The sequence below is a fragment of the Microplitis mediator genome, chromosome 1, assembly GCF_029852145.1.
Source record: "Microplitis mediator isolate UGA2020A chromosome 1, iyMicMedi2.1, whole genome shotgun sequence".
Taxonomy (NCBI): domain Eukaryota; kingdom Metazoa; phylum Arthropoda; class Insecta; order Hymenoptera; family Braconidae; genus Microplitis; species Microplitis mediator.
The window spans coordinates 7661901-7681782 of NC_079969.1; the positions used below are offsets into that span (position 1 = coordinate 7661901).

The following is a 19882-nucleotide window of genomic DNA, read 5'->3' on the forward strand; positions in this document are numbered from 1 at the left end:
ATCGAGTATAATACCGATTCCACTTGATGTATAAGAAACTATTTAACTAGAGTAAACTATACTGAACAACAAACGTTAGTTTTGTGTTAAGCCATATTTAACAGGAGCCTTGAAATTCAACATGTTTTCTATTTTTTGAGTAGATTTTTTATTTATTACAAAATCTGAACTTAATTACACATTACAGTAACAACTAATAAAAATACCTAAATATTAATGATTCATTATATTATAGACAATAGAATATTAACAGAAATCATAAATAACTACATGATTTTCCATAAAATTTAATGAATGATTTATCACTTGAACAATTGAAGTCATCGTGGAATTCCCGGATGCTTGTCAATATTTTTGCGTAATAAAATTCAAAACCTGTGTATTTGTTATCAATTATTTTCGGCTCATTTGGTAAATCATCTGTACATAAATTCTGTGCGGAATTGATCCAGAATAATTGATTATTCGAGTAGGGTAATTGCTGTAGCGCTGGTTCCTCAACATTTTTACTAGCTCGTCGGTAAGCTAGATATGAAATTTTCATACTCATTTGCGCAGTAATTTGTGGTATTACTGAAAAATCTAATACCTGAAACGAAAAATTTGTTGAACTTATGTTGATTTTATTAAAATAACCAATAGATATTTTTTATATGTTATCAATATTACGTTTGCTGTCGATTTATGATGAGTATTGTTCAATATATTTAATTGATTTCGAAAGCATGTTATTGTTTCATTATTAATGGCGTTGTCATGACCAAAATCTTTTACTAAAGTGGTAATACTTTCGATGAGTTCATTGGCAATAGATGTTCCCAAGTAACCGTAATTTACGTACATTGGATAGTTAACATCAAAGAATGGTTTGCTTAGTGACGGCAGTGGTATGTCTATAAAAAAAAACACATATGTATTTCAATGCACAGCAAAACCATGGATCCATGGATATCCAAAATGGGACAAATAGGGTAGAAGTATCATTTAAGGCCACTGCTCGATTTTCGGACATTTAATACTTGATTTTAATTAATGTAGAACTTCTAAATTTGAAGGAGATTAGAACTTCAAGTTGAAATTTTTTCACATTTTAATAGTAAAAAAGAAAAAAGTAGATTTAGGTTTTTATGTGGACGAATCTTAAATCAGATTAGAATGTTTTTTTTTCGTGCATGGGTGGCCAAAAACGATACTTCTACCCTAGACTTGAGTAGATCGTAGATCTAAACTAATTTCTCTGAGCATATTTTATATCAAAAATGGCCTGATGCATACATATGTATATATGGGACACTTTATGCCAAATTTTGAATTTTCGATTTGTCTGATTTTTATATTTTTTTGAATCCTAATTAAAAAAGACTGAAAATTTTTGATAGATATTTTTCAGTATAATAAACATTTGTAAAATACAGTAATCATATTTAGTTTATTTTTCAAAAATTTATAGGCAAAAAAGGAAAACAATTATTTTTCAAAAACAGCAAATCGAATAAATTTGAAAATTCGCGTGTAAGCTTTTTTCAATAAGTACCCGATGAAAAAAAATTTTATACAATTGTATAAAATTATATACAAAAAATGGCCCGATCCAATTGTATACCATTCTATATAATTATGTACAATTTTATACGAATTATATACAATTCTATATAATTGCAATATATAGAATTGTATACAATTGGATCGGGCCATTTTTTCTATCCAATTATATATAGTCTATATATAATTGATACATAATTCTATACAATTGTATAAAATCTTTTTTCATCGGGTAATAAGAAAACAATTGTAATTCTGGCATATATACTTATATACATATAATTATCTATAAATATATAAGAAAAAAAAATACTTACATATTTTTCCTGATATATTCAAAGGATAAAAACTGTCAAAAAGTTTAATTGAACTTTCAGCATCCAAGCCCGTACTGTTATCAAATCTATTTTCAATGCTAAATAACTCTAAATTCAGTAGCGTCTGGAAATAATTATCCGTATCAACTTCTAACTTTTCGTAGTATTTAACGAATTCTTCGTCACTTTTATTTTTTTCCTCGTAACCAATAACAAATTGCGTATTTTTGATTATCTCAATCTCCACTTTCTTGGTTTCTTGGTCCATCCAAGTTGACTCATTGACCAAATTCACTAGAACCTCTTTCAAATTATCTATCATATTACTAATAACCGTGTCGATGTCATTCTTGTAGTAATTTTTAGCGTACAGTAAATTTACAGCGGGTGCTAAATGTCGTTTCACGACGCCAACGCAAGAGAGCGCGTGTGTCGCATTTTCGCATTTTTGAGTCAAACAGTATTCGCGTTTTAGGTTACGATACTTTTCACTTAAACGGGGAATCGTGTTTTGAATTATTTTCCATACTGCGTAATTTGCTTGGACATGTCTCGGAGTTTTTGCCAAGAGTTCAATGAATTCGGAGACGGCATGACTGGACCATAAAGTTATTTCGGTTATTTCTACAGGAGTTTTGAGGTTACGTATTATAATATTGTTTATTAATTCATTCCAATTTATTGACGGCCATCTTTTTATCAATTCTTGGATTGTCAATTTTTCTCTGTAAGCTTCTTTATAGTTTTGCAAATTTATCTGAAATAACAAATTTAATAAATATCAAAATTTGATAGTCAGATAAGAAACTCAAACTCAAAATATTTACTTCCGAAATCCGGCTTTCAAATTCAATAATTTCGTTTATTTCCTTCGAGGAATTTTGTTTGTTTTTTAATAACGCAAATACGTTCGCGATATATTTTCCGTAAGCAACCAACAGAGGGTCAGAAGCATTGGTAACAGGATCTTTGAATTCGGCTGGCGCAATCTATAAAAAAAAGTCCCTTTTACTTTTGAAAAAAAAGTTCTTCTCAAAATAATAAATTAGAGGTCAATAAATTCTTACGTCTATTAAATATCTTATGGAAGTTTTATTTAATTCCACTAGCCGCCAGGGTTTCAAATCCAAAAAATAATTAATATCCAGCCCTATTTTTTTTGATCCTATTGTAAAGTCGATCCAGTCGAAATTCGACTCTTTCCATTCGTCATTTTCGAATACTGGCCAATTGCCCAATTTTTTAAGAATTCGGTCTAGGATAGCTAAAGCTTCTTGTCCCATGGCATCTAAAAAAAAAAACACTGTACTAAAATATACAATAACTCTAAAATCTTTTACACAGAATTTTAAAAAACTCGGGACAAAATAGGACACAAATTTTTAGATAAAAAAAATCTCTTTTTTTTTTACTATAATATTTAGTTACAATTTATAGGAAAAGAGGGGACAAATTGTTCAAACTTAATTATATGGGTCGCGATTATAAGATTACAAGTTCTTTTAGAATAAAAATTGTGTATTGGTCATACCTTCGTTCATGCATGTTTTGTATAAATCGTCAATGAGCTTAAAGGGCTTGAAATCTTTTGATCCGGTTCCTTTTTGGATCAAATCGCTTATTTTATCAGCAACTATAGATTTTTGTTGTTCATGTATCGGAGTGACATTCGCTCGTGCGTAATTACCACAAGCGAATTGATAAAAATTGTCACATGGATTTACACTCGTGTCCCGATATTTTATTATTCGTTCAGCTGAAAAATAAACAAATTATGTATTTACTTATTTCTGTGTAGTAGAAAGTGGGGCAGATCGACCCACTTAAGCGAAAAATTATTTCGTATGACTCGAACCGAAAAATGCTTTTTTATCTATTTCGAAAAAGTTGAATATTATTCTACAATAATTAAAAAAAAAAACTTCCGGGGTAAAACAATCTATAGAACTTCAATTTTCCATAAAAATAAATTTTGTAATAACAAAAAATTTATAAAAAAAAAATACTGCAGAACGAACCTAATTTTCAAATGATGAAATTTTTAATGACTGACATGAAATAGTTTTAAATTATAAATATATAATTTATATAACTTACCATTGTTTTGTGTTTCATCACTAGCAGCCGAAGTATTTGATATTAAAATATAAAAAATAATTCCAATATTAATAATTTTTAATCTACATTCAAATACTGACTGATTTTTATTTCTTGCTCTGTAATAAATAACACAATTTAATTTTAATATTATATTTTTAATAAACCACACGTTATATATTATTAAATAAACAAAATCTAAATATAAATAAATAATAAATAATAATTCATACTTTGAATGTTTACAAATCCTACTCACTAAAATCTTCATATTTAACTTTAAACTGTTCCTTCTTGCTTAATATCTTTAAACTCAATGACCTTTAGGTCACACCAACACTCTTATATATCTCATATCCTAAATACAACAACCAAAAATGAAATGAGAGTGGGGTTTTCCTAGTGATTCACTTAATTATCTTATCGAAAATTACATCATACTTAAAACCATTTATTCGTTTACGTTAAGAAAGAATATGCCATGGACCATAATAATAATAATAATAATTTTTTTTATTTATATTTATTATGATTGATTACATAAAAAATAACAATGATATAAAATAATTAACATTAAAAATAATGAAAATCTAATAATATAAGTCCGGAAAAAGTTTTAAATTACATGTATTTGTTGCATATCTCTATACATATATCAGTCATGTGATAAATCTTCACAGAGGCCGGAAATAAATATTTAAATATAGTTGATCTACTGAATGGGGCAATTTAGTCAGTGATGTTCTGTATTCAATGATCCACTGTCGGTAATTACTTATCATAATTATTTATTGATAATTTTAATTTATTGTTTTGATTAGGGTGCTTCATTTGAAATGAACATTTTTTTTTTAGCGGACACAAGAAAATTTTGTTGCTTATGTTGAGAGAAAAATTCCCTGAAAATTTCAGCTCTTAATTTTAATTTTAAATACTTTCTATCGAGCATCAAAGTTTTCCCATTTAAAAATCATGTAAATCGAATAACTTTTTTTTAAAATTACTATAACTTAGCCCGATTTTAAGCTATCGTTTTGAAACCAGGTTTTTATTTGTAGAGTAATTGTTGCTTTTTAAAAGTGTATGAAACGGATTTGGTCTAACTTGATCCATGTCGATTGTATCATCTCCAAAAATCAATTTTTCACTTTTTTCATTTATTTTTGTTAATAGTGAAGAAACGGCTCATCTTACAAAAAATATGCATAGGACAAATCTTTTAGGAAATTTTGTCCTCTACAAAATTGCTCATGACACTTATATTGCTAAAGTGCACTGTTCATGAGATACATGCATTTTAACATTTTACAGTAAAAAAGATTAGTACTATAGTAAGCTTACAATTTTTTTTACTGTAAAATGTTAAAATGCATGTATCTCATGAACAGTGCACTTTAGCAATATAAATGTCATAAGCACTTTTGTAGAAGACAAAATTTCCTAAAAGATTGGTCCTATGCATATTTTTTTTAAGATGAGCCGTTTCTTCACTATTAACAAAAATAAATGAAAAAAGTGAAAAATTGACTTTCGGAGCTGATACAATCGACATGGATCAAGTTAGACCAAATCCGTTTCATACACTTTTAAAAAGCAACAATTACTCTACAAATAAAAACTGGTTTCAAAACGATAGCTTAAAATCGGGCTAAGTTATAGTAATTTTAAAAAAAAGTTATTCGACTTACATGCTTCTTAAATGGGAAAACTTTGATGCTCGATAGAAAGTATTTAAAATTAAAATTAAGAGCTGAAATTTTCAGGGAATTTTTCTCTCAACATAAACAACAAAATTTTCTTGTGTCCTCTAAAAAAAAAAAAATGTTCGTTTCAAATGAAGCACCCTAGTTTTGATATTATTCAAAATATTAGTATAAATAAAAGGGGTGGGGAAAATAATTTATATTTTGTTGAGATCTAGCTTAAAAATTTTTAGATTACTCTAAGCTGTTTATTGTTTTTTTATTTTTTTTTTTTTTTCGAGAGCATGAATCATTGAAATTTTTAAAAGATTAAACAATTTTAGTAAATAGCATTACTGCCAGGAAAAAAATTATCTAGTGAGATCTTGTTAGGTCAAAATAGATTAATTTTTTTTTAATTGTAGGTCCGTGTATATCAAAAGATCTATTTAGAATTATGTAGATCCCCGTAGACCTAAAATATATTTTTTTTTAGGGTACATATACATAAATCACATAAATGTTTTTCGTTTTCGTTCGGCGAAAAACGTTCTGATTTTCAGATACATTAGAAATTTTTTAAAAATTGTGATATTAGTCCGCATTGCGAAATTTTCACTTCTATGATGATTCTTGACGGTAGAAATGAATGAAACTTACAGAAAGGAAATTATAATATCTAAGAATTGTATTATTGTTATAATAATCATTCGGACATTTGAAATCGTCAATAAATTTTGGGAATTCCGTTAGAATTTTCATCAAAAAAATTTCTGAAACCGTATATTTATCATAAATAAATTTCAATTCGTGGGAAGGACCTTCGCATGCACTTTGCAACATATGAATCCAAAACAATTGATTATTCGTATAGGGCAACTCTGGTAACGTATGTTCGATTCCATTTTTAGTAACCCATTGTTGGTAAGCCAGGTAAGACATTTTATAAACTACTATTTTGGATACTGCTGATTGTGTAGGATATGACAGCAACTGAAAATAATGAATTTGTAATAACATATTTATTAATAAGGTAAATAACAGAAAGTCCATTAGTGTATATTACGTGATCTCGTATTTCTTCATAAGTGTGATTGCTATGTGACCAGTGACTTATAGGTTTCACCTCATCATCAATTTTTTTTATACCATTACTCTGATTCGAGTTGTCAGTTTTGTTAACTGGGCTCAAAATTTTTTTACTGTAAATTTTTTCATTAGTCATTTTGCTTCTTCTTATACTCACATTCGTAATATTTTCTACTTCTTTCATAATCGCAGAACCAACGTAAGCGTAATTCATGTACATTGGATAATTAATGTCAAAAACGAAATTTTGTAGCATTGCCATTGGTATATCTTAAAAAAAAATTTAATTATTAGGTATATGGAAATTGTTTGAATTTATTAAAATTTTTTTTTTAGATTGAATAGCGACATTCAATTCGAAATTTGAATCAAAAATTCTAAAATGTTCAACTATTTTCAGTTTTTTAATTATTGATAAGCCATCGAATTACATACTTACAGAAATTCTAATTATTCGTATATTATTACAAAAAAATTATTATAATTTTTCTTATGGGTGTTAAGATTTAATATTCAAATTCGAATCCGAATCTAAATGATTCAAAAATTTACGAACTATTCAAAACTAATAAATAATTTTAAATCTTACGAACATTTTGCATTCGAATCGGGTAATTTGCAAAACCACAAATTATTTGAAAACTGACAAAAATAATGTGAGAACTGATGAACTATTAAAAAATACGAATTACACGGAAAAAAAATTCCAGTTAAATTTATGATACTGACATCGTAATTTTTTTCTATTGATTATAGTAATGGTAGACTATACCTTTGAAATCATAATTTTTACAATGTAAACATCGTAAAATTGAATAATTTGATGTAATAGAAATTTTAAATATAAGTATAAAATAATAGTGGCTCACACGATTTACCGAAATTTGTGGAACTTTTACCGTATCACAGTGAAGTACTTCACTTTACAGTAACCTGCCGTAATTTTGCAGTAAATCTGCACTTTTTCAGTGATATACCGCAATGTTACCGAAAAATTTCCGTAAAATACCGCAGTATTGCCGTAAATTTTCGGTGAATTACTGCACCTTTGCCGTAAAATACCGTATTATCTTCCGAATACCGTAAATTAACGTAATTTAGATCAGCCAGGGATTAAAACACTACCGAAATAATAAAATACAGTGAATAATTATACTGAATTACCAATTCTTCCTAAAGTACTGACAGGATGTAAAGTTTCTACTGGATCAATCAAATTTTTAGCGCCCAAACTTGTAACATTGTCAAATTTACTTTCAACGTCAAACAGTTCTAAATTTAACAATGTCTGGAAATAATTACTCGTGTCAATTTCGAGATTTTCATAATATTTAACGAAGTCTTGGTCACTTTTATCTTTTTCCGCATAGCCAATTACGAATTTTATATTTGAAATCATCTCAATCTGGCTCTTTCTCAGCTCTTCTATTCGAATAACTGTATTCAAAACAGCCTCTATGAATCCACCTTTTATATTTGTGATCATATCTGTAATAATCTTGTCGATTTCACTGCTGTAGTAATTTTTAGCGTACAATAAATTAACAGCGGGTCCTAGATATCTTTTAATGACGCCAACGCAAGAGAGCGCGCGCGTCGTGTTCTTGCAGTTCTGGGTCAGACAATATTCGCGTTTTAGCTCACGATATTCTTCCGTCAAATAGGAAATTGCACTTTGAATTACTTTCCACAAGGCGTAATTTGCTTGGACACGTTTTGGAGTTTTTTCTAAGAGTTTAATGAAGTCCGAGAGTGTAGAAGGTTCTATCAAAGTTATTTCTGAAATTTTTACTGGAGTTTTGAGGTTACGTAAGATAACACTGTCAATTAATTTATGCCAATTTACTAATGGAAATTTCTTATTCAATTTTTCTAAAGTTGTTTCTGCTGATTGATTATTTGTAGGATTACATAAATGAATCTATATAAAATAAAATAATTATTATTACAAAATTTAATAAATATTCGAGTAATTAAATGATCTTAAAAATTACTTCTGATATTTTCCGTTCAAATTCAATGATTTCATTAATTTTTTCTGCAGATCCTTGTTTGTACAGCAGTGCAGACACTTTTGTAATATAATTTCTGTAAGCAATAATCAAAGGATCTGAAGAACTTGAAATATTTCTTTTAAATTCTTGAGGTGGAATCTGAAAATTTTTTTTAATAGAGAACTTTGTCTTAAAGTGAAACTTTTAGAGCTTGTAATTTTGACTCACATGAATTTGATATTTCAATAATAAATTATGTTTTTCCGGATAAAGCAACGTTTCAAAATCTAAAAAGTTATTGAAATTTAATCCAATTTTTTTCGTCTCAATAGTAAACTCAATCCAATCAAAATCTGATTCCTTCCAATTTTTTCCTTCCAAGAGAGACCAGTTGCCTAATTTTTTAATAATATCACGCAGAAGATCTAAAGCTTGCTGTCCAATAGCTTCTAAATAAATCACGGACATTTTATTGTTTAGATAAAAAAAATTCTTTGAGACTTAATTTTACTTACGGTTACTCATGCACGTTTTGTAAAGGTCATCGATAAGTTTGAAAGGTTTAAAGTTTACCAAACCAGTTCCTTTTTTAATTAAATCTTGTACACGTTTGTTAACTGGATGTTCTTCCAGTCCCTTTTTTTCGGAGAGATCGAAGGGTTTAGATTTACCACAAACAAATTGGTAAAAATTTTCACAGGGATTTACCCTTGTGTCTAAATTATTTTTAACTCGTTCGACTGTAACATATGAAGTAACTTTTAAAATTAATCCAAATGAGAATCCAGATTAGACTCCCATGTGGATTCTCACATGGCATTTTCGGTTGAATTCCCATATGATTTCCTACTAGAATCCAACATAGATTTCTATATAGATTCTTACGTGGTTTTCTTTGGGAATATTTTGCACTAAATTTAGGTACCGACAACTTCCGATCTAATATAATGTTATTTCTATATAGGAATCTATGGTATTTAGAATAATCCATGTATTTTTTTCTATACGAAATTTCAAATACCCGGGGTTCTATATAAATTTTTTACATAGAAATCCAGATCCTCAGATTCCCTATATGGATTTCCTCTATGAGAATCCAGATATTCAAGTTCCTATATGTCTTTCTTGCTTAGGAATTTAGATACCCATAGTTTCCTACGTGCATTTTCTATATGGGAATCCAGGAATCCATAGTTCTCCATATGGATTTCCCCAATAGGAATCCAGATATTCAAGTTCTTACATATACTTCTTGTCTAGGAATTCAGACACCCAAAGTTTCCCATGTGGAATTCCTATATGGAAATCCGTGCCCACAGTTTCCCATATAGGAATCGAGATATCCAAACTTTCCTACATGGATTCCTATGTAAATCCATACTTTCCTATATGGATTTCTTTCTATGGATTCCCATATAATCCTACATGGATTTTTTTGATAGGGTAATATTTAATTTTAACTCAATCGCTATTTAATTTCAAATGATTATTTTATTTACCAGCTTCTAAATAATCTTTGTTACAAACTTCACTGCTTGTACATTTCTTCGTAACTTCTAAAAAAGTAAATTTTTGTAAACAATCATTCTTTATATTTTTTTTGAAAGTAATATAATAATTATCAATCAATAACTTACCATGATTTTGTATATCACTGATAACAGCGGCTGAAGTATTCGTCAGAAAAGCAGAAAAAATAATTCCTACACTAGCAATAATGAATAATTGTTTTGAAGTTCTATAAAAAAAACATTCAAATAAATTAATTATACCAAAAATATTCGATATTCAGTAAAGTAAGACGTCGTCAAAAATAATATATATAGAGAATTGTAATGTATCAGATGAATATTCATACTTGCAATAGTTTTCCATTTCCGTGAAAATTTTAATATTTAACTTTAAACTTGAAAATAATCCTTTTCATTCAAAATATTTACGTGCATAATACTCTTAGACCACATTCACTCGCTTTAAACTGAAACCAGAATTATACTCTTCGGACCGTTACTCCCCACTTCTCTATCCTCCAAAAAGCAAAGGAGAGGAATAAAGAACTGGTCAATCTGTATCCAAGATCTCTGTTTGCTGTCAAGTACTGATCCCCCAAAGCCTTACTTCTACCTGAGTTCATTGTACCCTATCCTTATCCCAAATTCTACAACCGAACGAACATTTGCTGCGAATACTCTTCTTCGCTGACTTAAAATATCTAGTGGAGGCAAAAAACCTGAATAACGTGAAATATCAAAATAACTAATCCATGATCTTACTTTTATTTTTTGAAAATCCGTACATAATTTATATATAATTGCATATTTTTTCAAATATATTAATTATTATTCCACTATCAATATGATTATTGTCACAAAAAATCACTTTCGCGAATGGATTTCTAACCAGAAGCCACCTTCAGCCATCATAGTGAAATCCTTTTTACTCAATCTCATTGGCAGGATCATTCTTTTAGCAGGTTGTATATTACATTTGGCTAAAAGATGAAACAATAGTACTTTGGTTTCTAAAAGTGCGAACCGATTTCCAATGCACATTCTAGGTCCGACTCCAAAAGGAAGATAGGCTGAGGTATTTATGGCGTTTTTATCTCCGATAAATCGTTCAGGAATGAATTGATCAGGGTCCGGAAAGTATTGAGGGTCACGTTGAATTCCCCAAACTGGTATCCAAAAACGGTCACCGGATTTGATGGGCAGCGGTTTCAATCCAGGTAGACTGGGAGGCAATTCGAAGTTTTTGGTGCAAACTCTATCCATGAAACCGGGAACTGGGTACAATCGTAAAGATTCATTGACAATTGCATCGAGATACTTCATACTGTTGACTGCTTCATAAGTTGGGTCACCTTCACACTCTTCTAGGACGCGATCTATTTCTTCCTGCAGCTTTTCTTGAATTTCTGGATGACACGCTATTTCGTGGGCGGCCAAACACATGACCGTTGATGTTGTCTCAAAGCCACCTAGGAAAAAAATTAATGCTTGGGATGTCATGCTTTCAATGGTTAGCTCAGGCTTCTTAGATCCCGGTTCTCTGTTTCTCGTTTCCATCATCAATTGAATCATGTCTGGTCTATAGATGCCTTCTTTATCTCTCACAGCCATGGTATCTCTCACCAAATCGCAGAAAAACTTTTCTATATTAGCATCAATGAGCTTTATGCCAAATAGTTTAGATATCATCGGAAAATTCTGTACCATCAAAAACCTCAAAGTCTTTAGACCTTCAAAGTTGGTCGCTTCCCGTCCAAGAACATAAAATTCATTGGTCGGATTAGCCATAGAATCTACAGATATACCAAAAGCACACGTAGCTATCGTATCATTTGCGTAACGTGTGAAACTATCTTTTGAATTTATTTCGGTCATGCCCTTTCTCGATTGATCAACCAGATACTCAGCAAAAGTACTTCCGCAATCAGACATCAATTTGAACATAGCTTTCATTTTGCTCGACGTAAAAGCTCCAGTCACTAAGGCTCGGATTTCACGCCACCGATCACCACGTAGAGCAAAAAGGTTGTTTCCAAACAGAGGCTCTAGTTCTGGTTTGGCGATGAAACTCTGATGATCGACAAAGTGGTCAAAGTGTTTGGTTGTTATGCTTTTAATCAAATCTAAGTCACGTATGATCGTGACTGGACCACTGAAATCATAGAAACCAACGTATTTGGCTTCTTTGTTTAAATTATAAGTATTGGTCATATTTTCCAAAAATGAAAACCTTCCTAACAAAACTGGTACCATATTCCCTAGAAGAGGGTACGCTTTCGGATGAGGTATTTGATGTGTTTCAAAATACTTTTTGCGATAGATAACGTAATAAATTATTATAAATCCAGCTAAAATAGCCAGAAGTGTTGACAATGACGTTTCCATCATTGCAGTAATGATGTCTAGTTGGCTCTGTTGTTCTGGTGTCTTTGTATATTAAGAGGATTCTGAACTTTTTCTCTATTACACTCAAGTCAAATAACGATACTATCCTTGTTGCACTAGCACAGTAAATGGACACTTTGTTCAACAAATGAACATTTTTGAAAAATGAAACCGTAGATTGTTAGATTATAGAGTAATGCATCGAGCTTCGTTCTTAATTTTGTGTTTAGAGGTTTTGTTTGAAAGTAAAACTTGGACAAAAATTACTGTAGACCCTCCTTAAACAAATTTTACTTACTATAGTCTTCACTTGATGTTTTTCACTACGCATTTACCGATTTAAAGAATTACGCAGTACTGGCAGTGAACTAAACGATTCATTGGCAATGAAATTATTTCAGAGTAACTTATCAGTTTTGATAAAATGAGTATCGGCTTTGTAGTGGGATAAAAATTTATCAAGATATGACTCTATCAATAATTCTTAATAATTACAGTATCATTATTGCACGTCTTAACGCAAAGCGTGAGTTGTGCTTTACTCTCACTCTCTCAAGGTCAAGCAATTATCTCGGCTTAAATTGCTTTTATCCGATCCTTTTTGCACTTTGAGTATTAAATGGGTTGACAAATATCAACAATAACACTTTTTTATGACAGCAGATACTTAAAAAAAAACTATTTTTGCTAGATAGTAAATAAAATGCCGTTTTGAAAAAATATTTCGGTGGACGTCGGGTTGTCTGTATGTGCGGAAGACGTATGTGGTCACGATAACGCCCAAAAAACTTCACTTTTTGAGTCAATTTTTTTTTTCATTCGCTTCAGTATCATTCTGAGTAATAGCCTATTTTAAATTACCGTCTTATTCAATGTAATTTAATTGAAAAATGAATAAATTCATTAACAGTGAACAGTCTTTCTTGTATATGTACATCTATATATATATATATATATAAAAATTAAAAAATAGTTCAATCTTTGGCCACACATGGGCTTAAGTCGCGGAAAAATAAATACTATTCGCGGGAAAATTTGAAACAAATTTTTTCTTTTATTTTATTTTTAATACTTTTACGGAGTATTTATATGCTTGAATATTGAGTAACTGATTAATGATTAATGATTATTTTTGTCATAAAAGGAACGTTGAGACGTGCACTTTTGGATTTTCCAAACTTTTTTTTATTTTGTGATTACATTTACACTTTAGTAACTGATAATTAATCTCGCTTGTTGTATATAAAAAATAGCTTAGTAACTATTCTAAAACTCATAAGAACGTGCACGCTGGTCCGTAATTCTTAACAAAGGAATTATCAATTGGACAATTGAAGTCATCATAAAATTCTGGAACACTCGTGATAGCTTTCATGGAATGGAATTCAAAAAGAGTGTACTTATTATCAATTAATTTCGATTCCTTTGGGAAAAAAGTACAAAGATTTTGTAGCGAATGAATCCAAAACAATTGATTATTTGAATAGGGCTGTCCTGAAAGCGGGAGTTCGATTCCATTTTTAGTAATCCATTGTTGGTAAGCTCTATATGAAGTTTCGTATGTAATTTGGGCGGTGATCAGTAAGCTTGTAGGATAGAAAACTAACTGAAAATAATGAAATTTCAATGATTAAATTAATTAATTTATCAATTAGTGTATTTAATTAATATCTCGCCTGTTGCTTTACTTCTTTAGATGTGAAGTTCTCAAATTGATTTTGGAAACAAGAAATTTTTCCATTGTACTCATTTTGTTTTTCACCTAAATCTCCGATATTTTGAATTAATTCATTAGCTATTGCTCTACCATTGTCACCATAATTCATATACATTGGATACTTAACGTCAAAAAATGGTTTACGAATCATAGCCATTGGTATGTCTATTGAATGAATAACTATTATTACTATGATCATTATTCAGAAATAGTTTAAAAATAATAGAGTAATACCCTAGTGACAGTAATCTATGGAAATGCGTGCGCAAGATACTGATCACAAAATTCTTACAGCAAGTTTGATTAGGACTTGCGCACACGGAGAGAAGAATATCGTCAGAGTTAGTATACGTATCGCTATTCTGGCTATACAGAGTTTCCTCACAGTCGATCGTCAAAATGACGATTGTATCCTTATTTTAGGCATTTTATGAATCTCTGACATGACTATTGCGCAAACTCTGTATTTAGGTAACCGGCAACTGAGAACGATACAACGTATAACCAATTTAGCTATACGGATCCTCACGTTGGCGATACAGATACCTTAGGGTGAGCTAAAAAAAAACAACCTATCGAATTTATGTCTATAAAAAAACCTATATTTCGAGAAAAAAATTCTCCCATTGGGCAAAATTTTTAGCTCAATTTTAATAGGTGTCGGTAGCCATTTCAAATTTCCCATTTAAATAACATGCAAAAAAATTGTTTTTGATTAAAAATATTATAACTTATGAACCATGTGAGACAGAAATTCAGCTTTAGAAAATTCTTGTAGAGCATTAAATTTCTTAAAAGAAAGTCCTGGGAGGCGAATTTGTAAACTTGATATTTCGTATACTAACAGGCCATTAAAGTCTAGAGTAAACAGAATCATACAAATTTAACGCTTCATTATTAAAAATATTAATACTACGAGAAAATTTGTTCTACAGGTAGTGCAATGAAATCACCAACAATATCCACGTTGTAACAAATAATATTTTGTTGTCGATCACAATAAAAGAAAAGTATTTGGAAAATCCAAATAAAGCCTTAAATTTGTATGATTCTGTTTACCCTAGACTTTGATAGTCTGTTAGTATACGAAATATCAAGTTTACAAATTCGACTCCCAGGACTTTTTTTAAAGAAATTTAATGCCATACAAGAATTTTCTAAAGCTGAATTTTTGTCTCACATGGTTCAAAAGTTATAAAATTTTTAACCAAAAAAAATTTTTTTGCATGTTATTTAAATGGGAAATTTCAAATGGCTACCGACACCTTTTAAAATTGAGCTAAAAATTTTTCCCAATGGGAGAATTTTGCTCTCGATGTATAGGTTCTTTTAAAGACATAAATTCGATAGGTTGGTTTTTTTGGCTTCCACGGAGAGAAAAATATTGCCAGAATGACTATCCAATGTATCCTCAAATGACGTATCGTCAGAATAACGATTCGTATACCTAATTTAGAAATACTCTCATATTAATTTAATAACCTATAGTATCGTTAAAATAAAGATACGTATTTGGGTTAGGTTAAGTATTTGTTTATTTAATTTAACAATACGACGAATAGCCTTTGTAACGATATGTAGTTTCGTTGATATAGGTATCTGTATCGCCAGCGTGAGGATCCGTATAGCTTAATTGGTTATACGTTGTGTCCTCAGTTGCCGGTTACCTAAATACAGAGTTTCATAAAGTGTCTAAAATAAAGATACAATCGTCATTTTGACGATCCACTGTGAGGATACTCTGTATAGCTGAATTGGCTATACGGCGTATCGTTAAGTAAGATGACTATACAGTGTATAGCCGGTTCCGTAACACAATATCTAACGACAAAATAACCGCGACAATATAACCGCGACAAAATAACCGACGACAAAATAACCGAATGACAAAATAACCAAATGACAAAATAACCGCCTATTCTGACGATATTTTTCTCTCCATGCAGGAAACTTTTAAAAAATGCCGCAAATTACGGTAAATTACCATATTTTACCGCAATTTGCAGTAAAATACCGTACATTGTTGTAAATTACAAAAATGCGGTAAATTGCGGCAAATTTACCGTAGAAATATCGTATTTTATGGTAAACTATGGTAAATTACCGTAATTCGGATTCACCAGGGAGGGATATAGCTAAAAATACTTGCACGAGATTTGCATAAAATTGTCAAATAGACGTTATATATAACAAATAAAATAAGTACCAATTCTATCAAACGTATTTATAGGAACATCAACGCTCACTGGATTAATAAAATTTTTAGCGCCCAAACTTGTAACGTTATCGAATTTATTTTCAATATCAAATAATTCTAAATTTAATAATGTTTGAAAATAATTATTGTCATCAAGTTCCAAATTCATATAGTATTTAATAAATTCATCGTCACTATTGTTTTTTTCCGCATAACCAATTATGAATGGCGTGTTTTTAATAATCTCAATACCCTCTTTCTTTGTGTCTTGGTTCATCCAAGTCGACTTATTGATCGAATCCATTAATTGGCTTTTTATGTTTGTTGTCGTATCAGTAATAGCCTTGTCAATGTCACTGCTGTAGTAACTTTTAGCGTACAACAAATTAAGGGCGGGTGCTAGATATCGTTGGACAATACCGACACAAGAGTCTGCGCGTATAATGGTCTTACATTTTTGCGTCAAACAATATTCGCGCTTTAGCTCCCGATAGTTTTCCGTCAAGTAGGGAATCGTGTTTTGAATTATTTTCCACACCGCATAATTTTCTTGGACACGTTTTGGAGTTGTTTTTAACAGTTCGATAAAATCAAAGACGGCATTGCTTGACCATAAAGTTATTTCAGAAATTTTTTTCTGAGTTTTCAGGTTATTGATGATGACATTGTTGATTAATTTATGCCAGTTTATTGATGGAAATTCTTTAGTCAATTCTTCGAATGTTAGTTCTACTGAATTGCCTGTCTTATAGTTACCAATATAAATCTAAGAAAAAAAAATTATAAAAGAGCTGAAAATGCATTTGAATGATTATATCAATTATCAAGTTACTTCTGAAGTTCGTCGTTCAAATTCAATTATTTCATAAATTTCGTTTAAAGATTCTTGTTTGTATCCCAGAAATGTATATGTTTTTGCAATGTAATTTGTGTAAGCGATAATCAACGAATTTGAAATATTTTTTTTGAATACTTGTGGTGGTATCTGTAAAAAAAAAAAAAAAAAATCCTAGTAGACGATAGCTTTGTATCGAAGATAAAACGAATCAAAATTTTTTAATAATTTTTTTTTTAACTTGTATCATGTATTTCAATAATAGTTTGTCTTGTTCTGGATAAAGCAATGTTTCAAAATCCAAAAAGTTGTTTGAATTAATTCCTATCTTTTTGCTTTCGATGGTGAAGTCAATCCAATCGAAATTTGATTCCTTCCATTTGTCGCCTTCCATAAGCGGCAATTTGTCTAATCTTTTGAGAACAGTAGTCAAAAGATCCAAAGCTTGCTGACCAATAACTTCTAAATAGTTAATTTTTATTAATTATTTGTATTATTATTTGTTTCAATTATTTTGCTGTTAATCAAAAAAATTTTGGAAAATCGAAAAGTGTACACCTCAATCGCTCTTTATATTTTTAGTCATTACTTTTTAATATACTTTGACATTTTATTATGAATTTTTATTCAACTTATAAATTATCAATTTGATTTTTTTTATTTCTCATTTTCAGTTTAATATTTCTTTATTAACATATTTTGTAAATGTTCCGCCTTTTTGTCGTAGTTGTCGCTCTTTTTTCAAAACCTATACTGTTACGCTAGTGCTGCTACCAGTAGTTGATGGAGAGAAAAAATGAAAAAATGATAACAACAGTAAAACTAAATATGGCAGCTAAATTTTTCGTGAATAATCAGCATTACGTTTTTAATTAACTTCAATTAAACTAAAAGGATTTAGATAGTGATTTTCCATAAGCTTCTTGTGATAAAAAATACAAAGGTAATAAAAAAAAATTTAGGCCGATTAATTGTGTCTATTGAGAGTTATCGTGTTTACGAAGTTTCATACGTAACAATTGACAGCACTGGTTTCTTGAGTTAAAATAATTTATTTTAAGCTAATTAAATAACGAATCGACTTAATATTGGGTTCAAATTGTTCCTCAATGAATTTCATTTATATTAATATACAATTTGACCCATTTTGGTGTAATTAAAAGAGTGTAGAAAAATTTTTGTGTGAAAAAATAGTCGAAAAAAGAAACCATTCATAAAACAGCTCGAGGTGTGCAATATAGCAAATGTTTATAGTAAATTTCACTTACCGTTTCTCATACATGTTATGTAAAGATCATCGATAAGTTTAAAGGGTTTAAAGTCAACAGAACCAGTTCCCCTTTGGATTAAGTCGTGTACAATTTCATTGATTGGACGTTTTAGATGTTTTATTTCAGAAAAAGTTAGAGTTTTCGAATTACCGCAAACAAAGCTGTGAAAGTTATCACAAGGATTTATATTTGTATCAAGATTTCTTTTAACTCGATCAGCTGTTAATTAAAATTCAATTACTAAATTTCACCATATTCGATATTTTACCTTCGAATAACTAGTTTACTTACTGGTTTCTAAATAAGCTTCGTTAAAGACTTCACTTGTATATTTCTTCGTTTCTCCTAAAAATTTATATTTTTTTTATAATTATGATTATTTTTAATATAGCGCCAATTAATAATGTTATAAATAAAATTATAATTATTAAAGAGTAATTACAATATATATCAATAAATAACTTACCATTATTTTTTATACGGTCAATGATAGCAGCTGAGGTGTTTGTCAGAAAAGTCCATAAAATAAATCCAACAATTGCAATAACAAATAATTTACTTCCAAATCCAGTCGATTCTTTGATTCTCCATATTTGTTTTTGTCTTGAAGTTCTGAATAACAAAATTAAAAAATTATATTCTGTATTATAACAATATTTATTACTCAGTAAAATTAATTGTTTCATTTAATAAGAACTCAAATATTTATAAAAATTTAATTTATACTCATTTGATAGCATAACGATAAGTTGCTTCATAACCTCTACTCAAAGATAACTCTATTGAAAGTATCCACTAAAAATATTATCTACCTTATTTAAAAAAATTTTTTTATATTATTGTTATTATTATCATTATTATTAAATTAAATTTAAATAAATAAATTACATATAAATTAAAATATATTATTATTATTATTATTATTATTATTATTATTATTATTATTATTATTATTATTATTATTATTATTATTATTATTATTATTATTATTATTAAATTTAATTCAAATAAATTATATTTAAATTAAAATATATTATTATTATTATAAGTTATTTTATAGTTTTTAAATTTCAAAACATTTCTATCCGAAACAACTTCTCATCGAGTTAAAACTTAAACTCAACTCCAAAACGTTTTTTTAGTAAATAACAATACTATCTGAAATAACATTAATCGTAATTGAAAAAATTAAAAGTAGTTGATCGAGAAAACATAATAATTAATATATGTCAAGATATGAGATAA

At 29.3% G+C, this 19882-nt stretch overlaps 3 protein-coding genes across 6 annotated transcripts; all 3 read right to left on the reverse strand.

The window, feature by feature from the left end:
• Positions 1–157: 157 nt before the first annotated feature.
• On the reverse strand, positions 158–4389 carry LOC130674176 (neprilysin-2-like). The gene is made up of 8 exons (XM_057479468.1): positions 4190–4389; positions 3957–4075; positions 3391–3615; positions 2927–3147; positions 2687–2848; positions 1860–2616; positions 670–893; positions 158–589 (listed from the first exon to the last, which is right to left on the reverse strand). The coding sequence occupies exons 1-8, from the start codon at positions 4225–4227 to the stop codon at positions 257–259; spliced, it is 2079 nt and encodes a 692-aa protein (XP_057335451.1). The 5' UTR covers positions 4228–4389; the 3' UTR covers positions 158–256.
• Positions 4390–5332: 943 nt separating this feature from the next.
• Positions 5333–19586, reverse strand: LOC130673517 (neprilysin-2-like). 4 transcript variants are annotated; one of them, XM_057478657.1, is made up of 9 exons: positions 18635–18785; positions 10359–10459; positions 10221–10277; positions 9237–9461; positions 8950–9170; positions 8722–8880; positions 7892–8648; positions 6705–6997; positions 5333–6631 (listed from the first exon to the last, which is right to left on the reverse strand). In XM_057478657.1, exons 1-9 carry the CDS (start codon positions 18646–18648, stop codon positions 6260–6262), a joined length of 2199 nt encoding a protein of 732 aa, XP_057334640.1. In that variant the 5' UTR covers positions 18649–18785; the 3' UTR covers positions 5333–6259. The 4 variants fall into 4 exon arrangements, with proteins under 4 accessions (XP_057334640.1, XP_057334559.1, XP_057334724.1 ...); XM_057478576.1 differs by lacking the exon at positions 18635–18785 and adding an exon at positions 10580–10716; XM_057478741.1 differs by lacking the exons at positions 5333–6631; positions 6705–6997; positions 7892–8648; ... (3 more) ...; positions 10221–10277; positions 10359–10459 and adding exons at positions 13767–14223; positions 14294–14499; positions 16541–17297; ... (3 more) ...; positions 19104–19249; positions 19364–19586 and having other exon boundaries at positions 18635–18856.
• On the reverse strand, positions 10982–12961 carry LOC130674573 (cytochrome P450 9e2-like). Its single transcript, XM_057479972.1, has one exon. It carries the CDS (start codon positions 12618–12620, stop codon positions 11097–11099), a length of 1524 nt encoding a protein of 507 aa, XP_057335955.1. The 5' UTR covers positions 12621–12961; the 3' UTR covers positions 10982–11096.
• Positions 19587–19882: the final 296 nt, after the last annotated feature.